General features: G+C 38.8%; 1 protein-coding gene and 1 pseudogene across 7 annotated transcripts in view; one reads left to right on the plus strand and one right to left on the minus strand.

Annotated features, from left to right (window-relative positions):
• The window catches only part of Stau2 (staufen double-stranded RNA binding protein 2), a 616,065-nt gene that overhangs the window by 101,847 nt on the left and 494,978 nt on the right, over positions 1–19,240 (minus strand). For all 7 annotated transcript variants that reach the window (XM_090338967.1, XM_090338966.1, XM_090338968.1 and 4 more), the window contains one exon: positions 7,527–7,834. In XM_090338967.1, coding sequence (XP_090195093.1) covers positions 7,527–7,834 — 308 coding nt within the window. The remainder of the gene's footprint in view (positions 1–7,526; positions 7,835–19,240) is intronic.
• LOC150058880 (mitochondrial import inner membrane translocase subunit Tim23 pseudogene) lies at positions 18,514–19,127 on the plus strand (annotated as a pseudogene).

Below are 19,240 nucleotides of genomic sequence, written 5' to 3' on the forward strand. Positions count from 1 at the left end.
AAATACCAGTGCTATGCACCGTACCCTCAATCGAATAAGACTGAGTAATATTGAACCCTCATACTTTGCTGGTAGGAATACACTGATACAACACAAAAATAAGAATCAGAGTTTTACATAAATTGTAGGTACACTTACCATATTATCCAGCAATTCCACTTCGAGGTATTTTCTCCAGAGAATTGGAAACATGTCAACATAAAATCTTGTATATGAATGTTCATACATCACATTATTCCTAATAGCCCTAAACTGAAAATAACCCAAGTGCCCATCACTAGATAAACTGAGAATCCATCTGTGGCATATACACATACATACATACATACATACATACATACATACATACATACATACACACATACATACACACGTACATACATACATACGTATTAAATATAGACATATGCATGTAGATATATATGTATCTATATGTGTATATAGCCATAGAATGACTAGCACTTAGCAATAAAAAAGGAACAAACTACTGGTTACAAGACATGAATGGATGTTGTAATATTATACTGAGGACAAGAGACACAAATTGTTCTGTATGATTTTATTTATGTGAGTATCCTGAAAAGGCAAAACTAATAGTCTTTATGCCAGAAAGTACATTACAGTTGTCTGGAGGAGGAGGATGTGGGAAAAAGCTAGTTAAAAGAGGCACAAAGATATCTGTGCTCTATGAGTGAGAGACTGAGGTTGGAATGAGCAGAGATCCTTTATGTGCTACATCTCACAAATTGCTCTCTTTCTTAAGAGATGTCTTGGAGTGCTAGTAGGATTACACATCTGTAATCCTAGTAACTCAGGAGCCTGAGAGCTGAGGATCATGGTTCAAAGCCAGCCTAGGTAGGAAGAGTCTATGAGACTTTTCTCTAACATCATAAAGCTGGAAGTGGAGCTGTGGCCCAAATGGTAGAGCTCTATTCTGGAACAGAAAATGTAGAAACAGCACTTGAGAACAAATTCCTATACTAGCACACAAAGAAAACAACAACAAAAAACTCAGATGAGCATCAACCTTTTATAGCAAAAGTAAAATACAGTCCACTTTAGGGGAGAACAATCTGTCCTTATATATTTGAACTTCAAATAACTCCAAATAGAATTTTCACCTTCAGTAGAAATCTCTCCTTGTAGTAATGGAAAATCCCTCTACAGCTGGAGTTGGAAGGACCCACAGTCATGTTTTCTAATACCACACTATAGCTATTACTTCAGATCTGCATCAAAGCAAAGAAGGAGAAGAGGAGAAGGAGAAGGAGAGGAGGAGAAGAGAAGAACAAGAGGAGGAGGAGAAGGAGAGGAGGAGGAGGAGGAGGGAGAGGGGGAGGGGGAGGAGGTAAAAGAAGTAATGCACCTACTATCTGGCAAATGTAACTGTAACCCCTCTATATATTACCCCGACAATAAAAATTTTTTGAAACAGAAAAAGAAAATCTTTAAAAAAAAAAGCCTGGGGCCAGGAGTTTGGCCTAGTGGTTAAAGTGCTTGCCTAGCATGCATGAAGACCCGGGTTCGATTCCTCGGTACCACATACATAGAAAAAAAGCCGGAAATGGTGCTGAGGCTCAAGTGGTAGAGCTCTAGCCTTGAGAAAGTCCAAGGACAGTGCTCAGGCCCTGAGCCCAAGCCCAGGACTGGCAAAAAAAAAAAAAAAAAAAAAAAGCCTGTAACTGTAAAAGTAGTCTGCAATGATCATATCAAATCTCCAACAACTTTACTAAAGGAGACATATCAATTGAAATAGAGTAAGTATGAATTATATGTGAAAAGAAAGCTTTCAATGTAAGCTGATAATTTTCATCTTGCTGTGAGGGCACCATGATTTAAAACTCACATGATGGAAATCACCTTTTCATAAAAGACACTTAGTGATTTGGAGAATAAATTAATATAGTTTAACTAGAACACCAACTAAGTGCTTCTTCATATTATTTATGTGAGAACAAACCCTTAGTACATCATTTTATTCTACCACTTTCACAAATGACACCATTCAATGGACGCCAATCACATGGAAGACACAAAATTGCAAACTGTAATGAAATCCACCTACAAATGATAATTTACTAAAATAGTTCAATTCTATTTTTAGTGCAATTTTTCTTTCTTTTTTTTTTTTTTTTTTTTTACCAGTCTTGGGCTTGAGTACTGTCCTCAGGCTTTCTCAAAGTCAGAGCTCTACCATTTGAGTCACAACACCACTTCCAGCTTTTTCTATGTGTGTGGTACCAAGCAATCGCACCGGGGTCTTCATGCATGCTAGGCAAGCACCCTACCACTACCACTAGGCCAAATTCCCAGCCCTTTTAGTGTAATTTTTTAATAACTCATTTAAACAGTGCTAAAAGAAGCAAAAGAAGCTCAGGGACAGTGCCCAGGCCCTGATTCAAGCCCCAGGACTGCCCTCCCCCTAAAGAAATATTTCTGATACATCTGGGAGAAGGTGGTTCACACCTATAATCTAAGCTATTCAGGAGGATGCTGAGATCTGAGGATCTAGATTCCAAGTCAGCATGGGCCAGAAAGCCCATAAAATTTTAATCTTCAAGTAACTAGCAAAAAGCCAAATGTAAAGCTGTAATTTAAGCGGTAGAGCATTAGCCATGAGCACAAAAGCTCAGGAACAACATCCAGACCCTGACTTCAAACTCTAGGACCAACACACACACACACACACACACACACAAACACACACACACACACACACACACACACACACACACACACACACACACACACACACACACGGTTTCTGATACCATTATAGAAAAGTTAAGAGGTGTAAAAATTTAGAATGTAAGACAATGTTCTTCAGTTGGGTGCCAGTGCCTCATGTCCATAATCCTAGTTACTCAGGAATCTGAGATCTAAGGATCATAGTTTGGAGCCAACATGAGTAGGAAAGACAATGAAGCTCTTACCTCCAACTAACCATCAAAAAGCTGGAAGGTGAGCTGTGGCTCAAGTGGTAGAGCACTAGCCTAGAGCACAAAACAGGAACAGTGTCCAGGCCTGAGTGTTTGGATGATAGTTAGGTATGTAGATAGATAAGACAGCATATACAGCCACCATTTCTAGAATATTTTTGCCATATTTCTCTTAAAAAACTGTGATGTGAAGAATTGGGTTGAGAGGATGGAGGAGAATGATGAAAGGCGTGATTGATCAAGATGCATTTTACTAGCTGGGCTCCGGTGGTGCACACCTGTAATCCTACCTACTCAAGAAGCTGAGATCTGAGGATCACAGTTCAAAGCCTGCCCAGGCCCTACAGTCTATGAGATTCTTATCTCCAATTAACCACCAGAAAAGCAGAAGTGGCACTGGGACTCAAGTGGTAGAGTGCTGGCCTTGAGCTGAAGAGTTCAGGGACAGTACACAGGCCCAGAGTTCAAGCCCCATGACTGATTTAAAAAAAAAAAAAAAAGAAGAAGCATTTTACTTACAAGCTGATTTGTTGAGTGGCAATCCCTTTGTACACTTCACAAAGATAATAAAAATATAATTTAAAAAATAAACCAAAATTTTTCTCTGTATAAAAGGACAACTATACATTTTAAAATGTAGTAATAAAGGATTTGTTTACTTTATTCATCATGAGTGCTTAGAAGATATATATGCTTAACCCAACTTAAATACTACCCAACATATATGTACCAAAAAAATCACATTACTTCATTAATACAACGCAAAGTTAATATGTTCATGTTAAACAATAGGTGTACTTCTGTGTAATTATATACTCACTGTATAATTATTTAAAAATCAGTTTAAATAAACTATTTTTAAAAAGTTGAAAGATTTTGAAACATTGCAGAATTTAAAATAGAATAACAAGGTTTACAACAACAGGAACCTAGCAGCATATGGCATGACTGGATTTGAATGAGTATTTGAAATGTAGTGAAGTCACAGAAGCAAACAACTGCTAGACATCTGAAGTTCTCAAAACTACTGATGTGAAACTTTTCTAAAATGTTCTAAAAGGTTCCGGTTTCAACAAAATAATTAAAATACACTCAATAGCGCTAAGAAACAAATACTGATTTATGACAGGAATTTATAAGACTTGCTTCTCTAATGATAAAAATCTTTAGGTAAAAGCCAGTGCTAGTGGCTCACACCTATAATCCTAGCCACTCAGAAAGCTGAGATCTAAGGATAATAGTTTGAAGCCAGGCAGGAAAGTCTTTGAGACTCATCTCCAATTAACCACCCAAAAGCACACACGCATGCACACATGCACATACACACACATACAAATACACATACATTACACAAACACACAATCTTTAGATGACACATGTACATACACACACACACAAATACACATACATTACACACACACACACTTCTTTTTTTTTTTTTTTTTTGCCAGTCCTGGGCTTGAGCTCAGAGACTGAGCACTGTCCTTGGACTTTCTCAAGGCTAGAGCTCTATCACTTGAGCCTCAGCACCACTTCTGGCTTTTTTCTATGTATGTGGTACCGAGGAATCGAACCCGGGTCTTCATGCATGCTAGGCAAACACTTTAACCACTAGGCCAAACTCCCGGCCCACACACACACTCTTTAGATGAGACCAATCAAGAAAAAAAGAATTGCCGAGAATGTGTAAAATGTTCAATCACTTTTGGCTCTGTAAAATCAACTTTGTTAACAGTAATTTTAATTGTATAATAATAATCTTACTTTTACAGATGTAAACCTAATGCCTACTTTCTGATGAACAAACTTTTTCCCAATTTGTAAATTTCAATTAAAAGCTGAGGTTCGCAGTATGGCTTAGGTGGCAGAGTGCCAGTCAATGAGTCAAAGTATAAGAACTGGGTTTGAGTCTCCATCTTAGGGTAAAAAAGAACTTTTTTTCCACATACTAACATCGTTTTACTTGAATATACAGCATAACTGTCACATACAACAGAGAGATTAAGCTTAAATCAAACTGCAATGGGCAACAAAGGCCAGAGAAAGGTTCACACAGTAGTTAATAAGCAATATCTTTGCATTGTGAAACAAAATAAAAGGAACTAACCTAGAAACAAAGAAAAAGAATGTATTGTTTTCAATTTCCAGAAGTAACAGAATAGCATAAAACCCATAACAAGCTCATCCTATAATTTCTAGACTGCAGTCTAAATCAAAATGTTTAAGAATTAGAAACCATCTACATACTTTTCTACCAGGCATATATACCTGAGAAAGTTATCTAGAAGGAAATAGGTTTTAAACTCCCAGCCACAAAGAAGCTTCTACTGCAACATGCTTAAGGAAATAGGTTTTAAACTCCCAGCCACAAAAAAACCTTCTACTGCAACATGCTTAAGATGAGTTAGGCATGAGACAAGACACCAGGCACTTCCCATAGAGACTTATTTTTGCTGCCTAGCTACAGATAGTAAGCCATCAGCAACAAAATATTCCACACCAAACCAGTTCATCCAACCAAAGAAGCAGTATGGTTACCAACTGTTCATTAGCATGTAAAAAAAACTACAGTACACAGATCTGGAAAATGTTTAACTTGTCCATAAATAAAAGTACATAATCTTTTTTTTTGGGGGGGGGGGAGGTCACGGGGCTTGAACTAGGCCTGGGTGCTGTCCCTGAGCTCTTCAGCCCAAGACTACCACCTTACCCTTGAGCCAAGCCCTACTTCCTGTTTTCTAGAGGTTAACTGGAGATGAGTCTCATGTCCTTTTGTTCCTGGGCTGGTTTTGAACCTCAGTCCTCAGATCTCAGCCTCCAGAGTAGCTAGGATTATAGGTGTGAGCCACCAAGCCTGGCCCAAAAAGTATATAATCTTATCACAAGTTTTTAAAGAGAGCTAAACAGACAGCTCAGTGATGAAGATAACAAACTCTAAATTTTGGTTAAAGTGGAGATATGTTTAAAAAAAAATCATACTTGTTTTTGCCAAGGACTAACAAACAACAAATTTTAAAACTTAAGTTCTTCCGGAAGCAAAATTGTATCTATTATAATGTATCCAAGCCAAAAAGAAAAATCAATTCAAAACCTTTAAGTGCAATTTGTGCTTTGTATGTATAAAGATGTAATATTATACTCAGACATTCCTAAATGACATTTATAAATAAGCAATAAATTTCTTTTCATTAGTTTATTTCTAATTTATCCTACATAGATAAATAGTAGAATTATTAGTGTTTATTCTAATACTATATATGAATTGGTGTCATAGTTTTAACAGTGATTTATTATGATTCTTAAGATAAACAACAAAAAACAAATTCTAAAATTTTAACTTGAAATTACGCATTTAAAATTTCAGATGACAGAGCCAATAATTGGTAACAGCTTCTTTAATTTCATATTAATCGTTCAATTAAAAACACTGACAACTACCTTGCAATAGATGAAAGGATCAGAGGGTTCTGTGAAGGAAAAAAGACAAAACCAAACATGCAAAATACCCCCCCAAACATGATCTTTCTCATTTTATAATCTAAACTTGTAAAATGTTTATGAATACATGATCATTCTACACAATACAGATTTCTTAGGGCATTTCTAAAGGAAATTACAGTTTTTGGTCTTCAGGAATCAGACTAAGATGGCAAAAGGGTGAGAACAGAGAAATCTGGGGAGCAGTATCCTTCTACACACAAGCACACTGCAGGTCATCAGTCAGTTGGTGTTACAGTTCAGTACATGATTTTCAAGGCAACTAAGAGATCAGGACACATTTATTCCCCCTTCTCAGAATTAACAATTCTTTTAAAAGCTATGAAATATCCATAAAGGAATGTTGGGTTTTTGCGGGGGAGGGGGGGTTCCTTCCAAAAGGTAACAAAAAATAAATGGGGGGGGGGTGTTCCATCCCTAAGTTGTATGCACAAATGAAGTTAAACTGTAAGCATAAACAGCTACCTGGTGAAAGAATTGAAGCAGTTGCTATTCTACCTAGATAGTTCCAAAACATGATCCAGAAAAACAAATACATGACTATGCCTCAAATAGGAAGCACTTCATTATTGTTCAAATTAACTGCTAAGGTCACAGACTTTTAAGGTAGGGTGCTGTACCTTATTTGTGTACCTCAATCAGTACTCACAATAGAATTTAAAATTCAAAACTGCTTTGAAAGAAAAATCATCATTAGAAAAACTCAACCCTGATGTAAAAAGAGGGAGAAGTGAGTGTAAATTATTAACACCATAGGTCTCAAGGCAAAAATTTTTGTTTGTGGAAGACATAGTGAGGAGATAGCTGCACCCAATCAAAATCAACTGGAAGACAGACCAGAATATGAAATTAAAAAACAATTAAAGAATAAGGAAAATGGAGGAGAAGAATTACTTGAGAGACAGAAAACAAGAAAAATGAGGCATATGCATGTGGCTCTTTTTTTCTGTCTTCTGTGTTCCTAAATAATTTACATGTAAGTGACATGTATGCCACAAGTAGCAGGCAAGATGAGCCTTCAGATGAACAGAGATGAGGAATTGGGGACTAATGAATTGTTTTCCTTTTTCTTTCTCTTTTAATTCATACCTGAAAGCCTTGAATCCTTGCTAAATATTCCAGTTGTTTTGAAGACTGTACTGGAGAACAAGGGGGAGGAGGAGAACTTCCTTTTAAACCTATGGCTTCGGCTGCAGGAGATGTTCCATTCATAAGGAGTTCCCTGGCAATGGTAGCTGAGCTGTTGGATGTGGACGATATACTGAAGAAAGAGCTTGAAGGCTGGTTCATATCCTTGGGTGACAAATATCCCAGAGTAGTGCCAGAGATCACTTTGTGGCGGCTGGCTTCCATCTCTTGATAAACATCAGGAGACAGATGAAGAATTCCTTTTGGAGCTATGAATAAAGAGAATACCTTTTTAAAAAATTGAAGTAGAAACATGGCATAGCATAATTAACTCTGTGGCCACTCAATACAGCAACGATTAATAGCCTCTTCCTCACACCTTCAGAGGCAACTGCAGCGCCTAGTCACAAGTGAAATATGTGACTCAATGTTCCCAAAATCACAAGTTATAAGAACCCAGTGGTTTCGGTGTTACTTGTGTATAGTAGGAAAGCTGTGGAGGATAGGGAAAATTTGGGAAGTTCAATGGGAAAGGCAGGGAATGGGTGGCTCACCTTGAGCACAAAAGCTCAGAGACAGCATCTAGACCCTAAGTTTAAGCTCTAGGAATAGTGTGCACCTGTGCTCACACACATGCACAAGTGCGCGCGCGCATGCGCGCGCGCGCACCCACACCCACACACACACAGAGAAAAAAGAGAGAGAAGAAAAGCACTTTGTTTTATCATTTATTTCAAAGAAGTTTCAAACCACATTCCATTGTGCTTGTTCTAAGTTCTTTGGATCAGATATAAAAATCTCAAGTGTATCATCTTTAAAACTTACAAGTGATCCCTTACGAGTTTATTTCCCACTTTGAGAGACACACCTGATTCCTTTGGCCTCGCCCCACTTTCCACTCATTTCCACTAACTGATTAAAGCCTCCCATGTTTAACCCCTGGGCTACGTCAACTATCACTACACTGTTTTACTGCAACTCTAGTATCCAGTGTGAATTTCATGAAATTTGTTCAGTAACAAAGACATATGGAAAATAATGGGGAGGAGGAGGCAGATAGACAACATGGGGGAAAGACAAAGGAAGGTACTAAGAGAATTTGTGTTCCAAGACAATGCAGGCAGCTCCTTACTGCTAAGATGAGAAAAATGCGGAATTCTCCTCAGCCTATCACAGTGAAGTGTAGGAAGGCTCTATGTATGTACGGAGTAATGCTAGATCATGCATGAGACCCTAGGTTCCACTGCCAACCGCACACACATGTGCATGAACACACACACACACACACACACACACACACACACACACACACACCGAAATTCCACGTTAAGCATGGCAAACTTAGCTCAGAACTATCACATTTTTGGTTTACATGGTATCTAGACATAAAAAACAAATAACGACAACTTGACCTAGGTGTAAAAGCAGGATTTTTTTTTTAATGTAACTAATGAAAAGGAGAAAGAGATGGGGTGGTAAACATGATAGAAATCCATGTGAAAATAACACAATGAAACCTACTAAAAATGTTATAAAGGTGAGAGGAGGTGGCAGGGGTTAAGAAGAAATAATATAAATGGGATGATTTTATCAAACTATATTATATGCATATATGTAAGTATCACAGTGAAACCGCTTTGCAAAGTTAATTTATGCTAATTAGAGGGGGGAAATTACATGTTGCTACACATATAATTTGTTTCCAGTATTTGAAATTGTAACCAACATAAAACCTTATTTATGTAAGTTTATTTCCTTGAACAGAAACAGAATTGCTAGTTAAGATTTATATATATATTTATATATATATATATAAAATACTATAACAATACCAATCTTCATCCAAAGAAATGTTACCAATTTCATATCCCTAGAAATACAGAAAAGTACCTTGCTTCTCATTTTAGTATTGAATATTATAGTTTTTTAATGTTTACCTTTGGGGCAATAAAAATACACTGATTAAGGCGAGGGGTGAGGGGAAGGAAGTGGGACAAAAACATGAGAAGGGGTATCAATGTTAGTGAAGTAATGCACCTTCTATCTGGCGAATATAATGTAAGCTTTCTATTAATTACAATAAAAATATATTAAAGAAAAAATACACTGATTAGCTGGGCATGGTGGCTCACACCTGTAATCCTAGCTACTCAGGAGGCTGAGATCCGAGGATCACGGTTCAAAGCCAGCCTGGGCACTAAAAGTCCATGAGATTCTTATTTCCAATTAATCATCAGAAAACTGGAAGTTACACTATGGCTCAAGGAGTAGGGTGTTAACCTTGAGTTGAAGAGCTCAGAGATAGCACTCAGGCCCGGAGTTCAAGTCCCACAACCAACAACAAAAATACAATTATTAACAATGGCAGGAAAGTAGGTCTGTGGTTGCTTTGAGTAGTTATAAGGAATGATAAGACAGATTGCAAAAGGATACCAAGCAACTTCAGTTGGAAAAGACAGAAATGTTAACATTCTCAGTCTATAAACATGTCAAAACCAACCCAATTGTATTTACAGTACAGTTTGTTATAGTTTAAAGTTGTAAAAATATTTGCCAACTGGATACATGAAATGTTATATTGCTATTTTTCATTATCCACATACACTATATAGTTATTTACAAATTAGACTTAACTATAAATTCATATGATACACTCAATTTAAGAAAACAATCAACAATAGCATTACTTCACTATTATTATACAGCAGTAATATGTTTGCCAATAGCAACAAAACTCAAGAGACAGAGTACCTCACAGAATTAGAACTCATGAAGTTGAGGTTCTCTTATTATACAACAATGCCAGAGTCAACTTTTCTTCATGAATAAGACAAGATTCTTGTCTATGGTTCAACTCAATAAGATAATCATAGTCACAGTATAAAAACACATGAGGATTTAGGTGGTCTGTGGTCAATTTCTTAATGATTTTTAGCTTGAGTATCAGTTAACAGTGTATAGGGCAGTCAGGATTCATCAGGTTCTTAACATTGCAAACCTAATTGCAACAGTATCATCAAGGAAGAAGTGAGTTTATGACACTTAAGGATCTTTAACTTATTTTGTCGTTTACGTCTCCTAGAAACTATAACAATTTATGATTCTGCTTAGTAGATGTGACTAAACCTGTTTTTCTATACTTTGTCCAAAACATCTTTCAGTTATTCTACATAATCACTGTCATACTGCAATAATACGCTAACATCTATAAAGCCATCTTAAGATTTGTGCCTTCTCTGAACTTAAGCTTCTCTAATGAACTTCAGATATTGGCTTTCTGAATGGACCTGTTACATCTCATATTCTTGATCTTCCCCCTTTGATACTCTCACTTTAATACTGTCAGGTTGTAACCACTATACACAGCTATATTGAAGATACAACACTGACACTATTTTATCATCTTGGTGAGCATTACCATTTCCGTATAGTAGAAATGAAAACAAAACAAAACTGAAGCATGGAAATGTTAGGCAACTAATTCAAGGTCATACAGATAAGTAGTGAAATTGGAGTTTTGATTTTACTGTCCCTAGAATATAGAATAGTTACCCATTATATTAAGAGGTCTCCTATAAGAACAATTCAGCCAGTTCAATGCAACTAAGGCTTAACTAATCTAAGAAGTAAACTCCATTTATTTGTCTAGGTTAGGCAACCCAGGCTCTAGGTGCTTGACTTTTAGCTTCTTGAGAGTAAAGAAATTCCTATGGGGCTAGGAATGGAGCTTAATGGTAGAGTGCTTGCCTAGCATGCATGAAACCTTTCATTTGATTCCTCAGTACCACATACACAGAGCACTGTGGCTCAAGTGGTAGAGTGCAACCCTTGAGCAAAAGAAGCTCAGGAAAAATGCCCAGGCCCTGAGTTCAATCTCCAGGAATGGCAAGAAAAGAAAGAAAGGTGTGGGGGGGGGGGAAGCAAGGCAGGGCTTCCAAAAGGACTGACAGCCCTCCCCCAATGACACACTTAAGAAGCACTCAACATTTTTCTTTTTTTCATATATTTTTCATTGTAATTAATAGAAGGGTTACATTATATTCGCCAGATAGAAGGTGCATTAATTCACATACATTGATACCCTTTCTCATGTCTTGGTCCCCATTTCCCTTCCCCCCACCCCTGCACTCAACATTTTTCTATGATTCACAGCAGCTTTGAAAATGACACAAATGAAGACAGAATTATAGGGTAACAATGAAGAACAAGCTAAGCTAGGTTTAGTGGCATATGTATGCCTTCAATCCCAGCACTCCTGAGACTAAGACAAGGAGATCGCAAATTCAATACTAACCTGGGCTCCACAGAAAATGCCTGTATCCAGAAGTAACAAAACAAAACAAAACAAAAAAACAACTGTAGCTTGATTTTCACCTAGTATGTGGCCAAATTAACCACAGTATAAACAGCTAACTGGATAGAAATAGGCATTCCCAAGAAATGCTAACTCTTTTTCAAGGATGAACCTTTCTCATTACAGAGCTATGTGCATCTCTGAGAAAGCCAAAGCCATAGCAATGAAAACAAAATTGGAAAGAAGAAAATGAGTCACCTACAATCAGTAGTATAGGTAAATGAAGTATATATATGTCATACGACAGAGACCATCCCCATTGGTCAGCTTTATTTACAGTTTAAACTGTTTTAAGTGCTGGGCATGGCTCAAGTGGTGAGCAAAAAGGTTCTGGGCTCAAACCCTAGTGACACCAAATTATATACACTGAGGGAGGGAGGGGGAGGGAAAGGGACAGGGACAGGGAGAGGGACAGGGAGAAGAAACACACTCTATGATGCCTATGTCCTTAAAACTGCAACAAGATTGAAAAATGAATAAGTGCCTATGATACATAAATGACACACAGTCTGGGCAGGATAAAACACATGCTAGAATGTTTGCCCCTGCAGGGCCCCAAAAGTATAGCATAGTATCCTCGGACAGCATGTGTTTTTGTTTTGTTTTGTCAGTATCTTCGAGCAGCTAATAAATAGTACAAGCACAAATTACAGCTAAAACTCTTGAAGGTATGCCATCTTTCTGGCTTGCTTCAAATGCTTTACATATATTATTCAGTATCCTCACAAAAGAAGATATGAATGGACATCATGTCCTCATTTGTAGTTCTTTGGAAGGCCCTAAAGCACAGAGAGGTTAAACAACTAGCCAAAAGTCCCATCCAGTGAAGTTACAGGTTTGGGGACCAGAACACTGGCATCTGACTTTTGGGTCAACACTTGTAACCACATTTCAATCAGTAATACAAACAACAAAAACTTTTGTTCTTTACATCAACATACTCAAGAAGTTCTAGATATTCTCATTCTTGAAATATTCTGATACTACAACAAAGAAAAACTGTCCAAATACTGAACTTAAAATGAAGTTTCACCAGATGCTGGTGGCTCACCTCTGTAATCCTTGCCACTCAGGAAACTGAGATCTGAGATCCCCAGTTGGAAGCCAGTCTGGGTAATGAAGTCTATGACACTCTTATCTCTAGTTAACCACCAGAAAATTGGAAGTGGAGCTATGACTCAAAGTTGTAGAGTGCTAGCCTTGAGCAAAAAAGCTCAGGGACAGTGTCTAGGTTCTGAGTTTAAGCCCCATGACAGACAAAAAGGGGGAAAAAAAAAATCTCATCTTTCCTTTTCAAACCTAGTTTCCAAGTTCAATGACCTCAAAGTCTAACCTCATACAGAAACACAAAAAATGGACATGAAGGCCAGGAAAATTTAACTTATTGGAAAAAAAATATTCTCAAAATATTCTCATTGTGAAAGACTCCTTTAGGAGGCATGCCAAAATAATGCACTTGGCCACATTCATACTGTATTTGTGGCAAGGAAGCAACTTGTTAGCAGAACAGAAAAATTTAAGCACAATTACAGGAAAAAAGAATTTACATAATACTCTCTTTCAATTATCCTTTTATGACCTAACTCTAACAACTTACCAAAAAATAGTATACTAAGACACTTGTGAAAGATTGTACAATATTATGAAAAGAACCAATTAAAAGTGTATAAGTAGCCAGGCATTGGTAGCTCATTCCTGTAATCCTAGCTACTCATGAGGCTGAGATCTGAGGATAGCGGTTCAAAGCCAGCCTGGGCACTATGAAGTCCGTGAGACCCCTATATCCAATTAAGCACCAGAAAACTGGGAGTGGTGCTATGGCTCAAAGTGGCAGAGCACTAGGCTTGAGCTGAGGAGCTCAGGGACAGTACCCCAACCCTGAATTCAAGCCCCATAACTGACTAAAAACAAAAAACTGTATAAATATTAGGGACTTATCCAATTTTAAAACTGACTTATAAAAATATGCTTAATTTCAGACCAGAAAAGAGTGATCCTAGCAAGGCAGAACATTTACAGGGTTGGGTGTACCCACACAGTCCCCATTCTTGGAAGGCTGAGGCAGGAGGAATTCAAGGCTAGCTTAGCCACATGGGAATTACTGTCACAAAATTTGAGAGAGGGGGAGTGGAGAAAAACGGGGAATGGAGGAAAAAACTCAGAGTGTTGTCAAACATACAAAATAATACTCTCATACTCCTATTCATATCCCAAAGGCATGCAGCAGGGAGGTGGAAGGGGGGGGAAAGGAGGGAGGGGTCTCCCATTCTTACAAAGTGACATTACCATGTCAGAGAAAGTGACAAAGGAGCTAGTATTCTCCTCCCCACACCAGGTCAGCAGAAACAGCCACAATGCGGTTCCCCTCTACCTCCATGTGACTAATAGATGGGGCTCTCTTTCCCCTCCACCTCCCATTACGCAACATGAAATCTCAGCAAACGGGGCAGGTTGCTACAATTTCTCAGGTCTCCCAGCTCCAAGCTACAGAAGCTAACTTACTGGTGAATGGAACCCAAGAAGTTGGAAGATGCTTAGTAATACTTACTGCAAAGCTGTAACTAAGACAGCAAAGGCTCTGCACCAGCCGGGTGCCAACCCTTGAGCACTGCCGTGCTCTCCTCAGCTTCTTCCCGGAAGGGAGATTTCCCATCAGAAAGCTCAAGAAGAGTATCATATTATTACTGGTGGGCCACAGAAATCACCCAGCCCCTCAACTTGTGCATAAAGCAAGGATGTCACTCCAAGAGAAATGGGCCACTGTCTCAAATTCCACACTGGGGCAGTGGTCCAGAAACTGTGCCCAAGAGGAGAAGCATCCAAAGAACACCAAAGCTCCTCAAGGAAATGACTTCATTTGATACAGGACGTGGGAAAGTTCAAGCCTAAGGGCATTCTTGAAAACAACTGTGGTTTCTGAGTACAACAAGCTATACTGTAATCACTAGCCTGTCAAAGAGAACTGGAAAAATAGGGCATTTAAAAGTCTTATGCCTGAAAGCACATTTTCAAGATCTGTCTCAAACAATGAAAATTTAACTGGATCAGACCAAGAACAACATAAGTCAGTAATCAATGCAGCCCAACAGCTGCATATGATGTAACAGAGGCAGAAAGCTTACCAAAGGACAAAAGAACAGAGGCCATCAACAAGTCCTAATACATCCACTGTCATCCCAGGTGACCAGGCACATGCTTTAAAATGTGCTAAGGAGCAAGACCACGGGCTTTACACTGTAAGAGAAATGGGCTTTATACAAATATTCTAGCCAAGCCATTATATGGACAAATACTAACAAAAATAAGTATAGGACAGAAGGAATTGGTTTCTACAACTGTGAAAATTTATTTGCTAAAATATCCAGTTATCAGCACACTTTAGGAACATACAAAGAAACAGAATTGTGATGTGAGCCAGGTGGCTTATAATCCTAGCTACTCAGAAGTCTGAGATCTGACAATCACGGTTCAAAGCCAATCCAGGCAGGAAGTCCCTGAGAGTCTTATCTCCCTAAGACTCATCACCACTAGAAAATCACAAGTGGAGCTGTGGCTCCAAGTGTTAGAGTACTAGCCTTGAACAAAACAAGCTCAGGGGACAGTGTGCCGGCCCTGAGTTCAAGCCTCAAAATCGGACACATATGTAAACAGGGGCAAGAGGCAACAAAACTAGATGCCTGCCATTCTTCCTACACTGATGTACAGACTTGATATAATCTCCATCAAAATCTGACCAAGACTTTTTTTTTGCAGATAAACACAAATTATTTTCAAGTTTATTTGGAGCAGAAAAATAAGTAAAATATCTAAAATAATCTTTTAAGGAGTGACAGCTGGGACGGATGGCTCACATCTGTAATCTCAGCTACTCAGGAAACTGAGATCTGAGGACTGAAGTTTAAAACCAGACTGGGCAGGAATGTCAATGAGACTCTTATCTCCAATAAACTACTTAAAAAGCCAGGAGAGCTGTGGCTCAAGTGGAGAACACTAGGCTTGAACAATAAAGCTCAGGAACAGAACCCATGGCCTGAGTTTAAGCACCCCTTCTTCCCCAGAAAATAAGAAAAAGAGAAAACAGAGAGAATTACATTGGATTACTCAGTCTGTCCAATTTACTGCATTCAATTATTACAATCAATAACATATAAAGAACCTTGAAACATCAATAGTAAAAAACAAATTTAATTCTGGAAATAATATGACACTCTGCATAAGAAGTAAACATACAATGACCATACAACCTAAGGAAACTGTATCTACCTTGTCTCAGTATCATAGCTGTGAAACTACATCGTGTAGTTTTAAAAGATGTTACTGTATGTTATTTAGTACAGGATATCCTTGCATTGATTGTTAGAACTATGTGAAAGTATACAATCTTCTCAAAATAAAGCACTGAATAAAGAATTGACTATACAAGGGGGCAGAACAGTAATCACTCCCTATATAAAAACACCCACTTCAAGATGATATACAGCACAGTGCTAGTGGCTCATGCCCACTATCCTACCTATTCAAGAGGCTGACATTTGAGAATCAAGATTCTAAACCAGCCTAGGCAGGAAAGTCTGTGAGACTCTAATCACCAATTAACCTCCCAAAAGCCAGAATAGCTGATGTGGCTCAAGCAGTAGAGACCTAGCCTCAAGCTAAAAAGCATAGGGATAGTGCCCAGACCCCTGATTTCAAGCCCCAGGAATATCATGTGTATGAGCATGCGGGCGCTGCTCACACACTCACACTCACATACACACACACACAATTTACAGACCCAAAATATTTATAGACCCAAGAGATATTCAGACCAAAATGCCTTTGTGAGAATTCCAGCACTAAGAGAGAATCTTCCAGATCACAAGTTCTCCCTTGAGTAAAGAAGATTGGAATGTGTAAAATATGTCCTGGATTTTGACAAGACTGCTCTAGGGATTCATTTTTGTCTCACTTCTCTGGAAGTGTTGACAGAACAAGGAAGCAATTGCTCCCATTGGGGAGAAAGGTAGGATAAGATGGCTGTGGCTGTCCCAGCTCACCATGATTGAGAAAAGGCACACCATCTGAATATCCTCCCACAGGAGAGATGACAAAGAATAAGATGTAAACCTAGCACTCTCTTTTATAGGGCAGCCAAAGGTACTATTAGCAAGTTCCTGGTGAACACACTTTTGAATCTGGTTGGCCACTGAGGGTGGGAAGAAGGAGTGGAGTTGTGTGTAACTACAAAGTCAGAGAACCTACCATGCCAAAGGCAGCAAGAAACTAAAAGTTCCTGAAAGAGAAACATGAAAGCTTCTCTAATTGGGAAACTGAATGTACAGGCTCAGAGACACCACATTTATGAAAAGAAATTCCCCCCTCCAAAGAAAAGGGGGTTTAGGGTTCCCCAGAATCTCATTCAGGCTCATTGTTGATGATCATATGTTATGTAAGAACACTTCATAAATAATGAGATGCTTTTTCAAACACATAGTTTCCAAAGTAAAGTTAGACAGACACATGATGGAAAAGGGAAATATGATTCAAGTAAAAAATAATTCTCCAGAAACTGACGTTACGTTGGCGATATATGATCTTGAGAAAAGTACCAAGATCATACCATGAACAAAGAATGGCCTCGAGACAAATGGTTGGGAAAACTGGACATATACACATACAAAAGAATGACAACGGGGCCTTAGTTTACACTACACACAAAAATTACCTAAATGTACGAAAAACTTTAACTACAACACCTGAAACTATAAAATTCCTACAAGAAACAGAGGGGAAAGTTTTATACCACAGTTCTCAGCCATGATTTCCTAGGGTCCACAGCAAAAGCACAAGCAACAAGAGCAAAACAAGCAATCAGAATGACCATCCAACCAATAGCCAAGAAGATAATCAACAGAAATGAATCCAGCATCTAGAACTAAGGAAAACATTTGCAAACCAAGTTAGGGATGATAGTCAATAACTAAGAATCAAAATCTACATATCCAATTAAAAGCAGGACAAATAACTTGAATCGATATTTCTCCAGAGATATACAACAGATATATGAAAAGATGCCCATCATCACTTACCATTAGGGATATATGAATCAAACAAGCAGGAGAAATTGCTTTATACTTAAAGATAGCTATTAAGTGAGAGAAAATGAGGAAAGGGTAACACTGTTCAAAAACAAATGTATACACTACCTTACTTATGTAACTGTAACCCCTCTGTATATCACCTTCACAAAACACACATATATATAGCCAAATATATGTATATATGTGTATATACACACACATACTTTGCCAATCCTAGGGCTTGAACTCAGGGCCTGGGCTTTCCTTTGCCTGTCCTTGGGCTTTCTCGAGACTAGCACTCTACTAACTTGAGCCACAGCAACACGTTGGGCTTTTTCTGTATATGTGGTACCAAGGAACTGAACTCAGGGCTTCCTGCATGCTAGGCAAGAACTCTACCACCGTGTCACACTCCTGGGTCTACAATTTTTTTTTTAATAAGACAAGAGGGGGCGGGCTCTCCCGCGGTCACTGAGGAGCAACAGCCAGGCCCGAGACTGCAGACTGACAAGCTTGAAGCAGGCGGCATGACACCATGGAGGGTGGTGCGGGAAGTGGCAACAAGACCACCAGAGGGTTGGCCGGCTTCTTCAGAGCTAACGGGGCTGGCTACTGGCACGCAGATTTGGCCGGCGTGCCGTTAACTGGTATGAACCCTCTGTCTCCTTATTTAAATGTGGATCCACAATATCTGGTGTAGGACACAGATGAGTTTATTTTACCTACTGGAGTCAATAAAACCCGGGGCAGATTTTAACTAGCCTTCTTTACCACTAGAGGAAGTTGCATGACAGGGGCTGCATTCGGGGCAGTGAATGGTCTTCGGCTAGGACTAAAGGAAACACAGAACATGGCCTGGTCCAAACCAAGAAAGGTACAGATTTTGAATATGGTACCTAGCCCAGGAGCACTCTGGGCTAATACTTTGGTTCTCTGGCTTTGCTCTATAGCAAGAATTCACAAGGAGCACAAGAGGACCTGAACACAGTAGCTGCTGGAACCTTGACAGGTCCGTTGTACAAGTATACAGGTGGCCTTCAAGGGGTAGCACGAGGCAGACTGGCAGGACTAACACTAACCAGCCTCTGTGCACTGTATAACAACTGGGAGCACATGAAAGGCTCCTTGCTCCAACTGTCACTCTCGTGAATGGAAGACACTTCAGTAGTCTCTCAGATCAATTAATAAGTCAGTCTGGAGTTAGTTGTCCTCTTCTACCTACAACTACTTTGAGAAATTGGAGGTTGTGATTTGCTGTGGCG

Source organism: Megascapheus bottae, chromosome 9, assembly GCF_031878675.1.
Source record: "Megascapheus bottae isolate mThoBot1 chromosome 9, mThoBot2.hap1, whole genome shotgun sequence".
Lineage (NCBI taxonomy): Eukaryota > Metazoa > Chordata > Mammalia > Rodentia > Geomyidae > Megascapheus > Megascapheus bottae.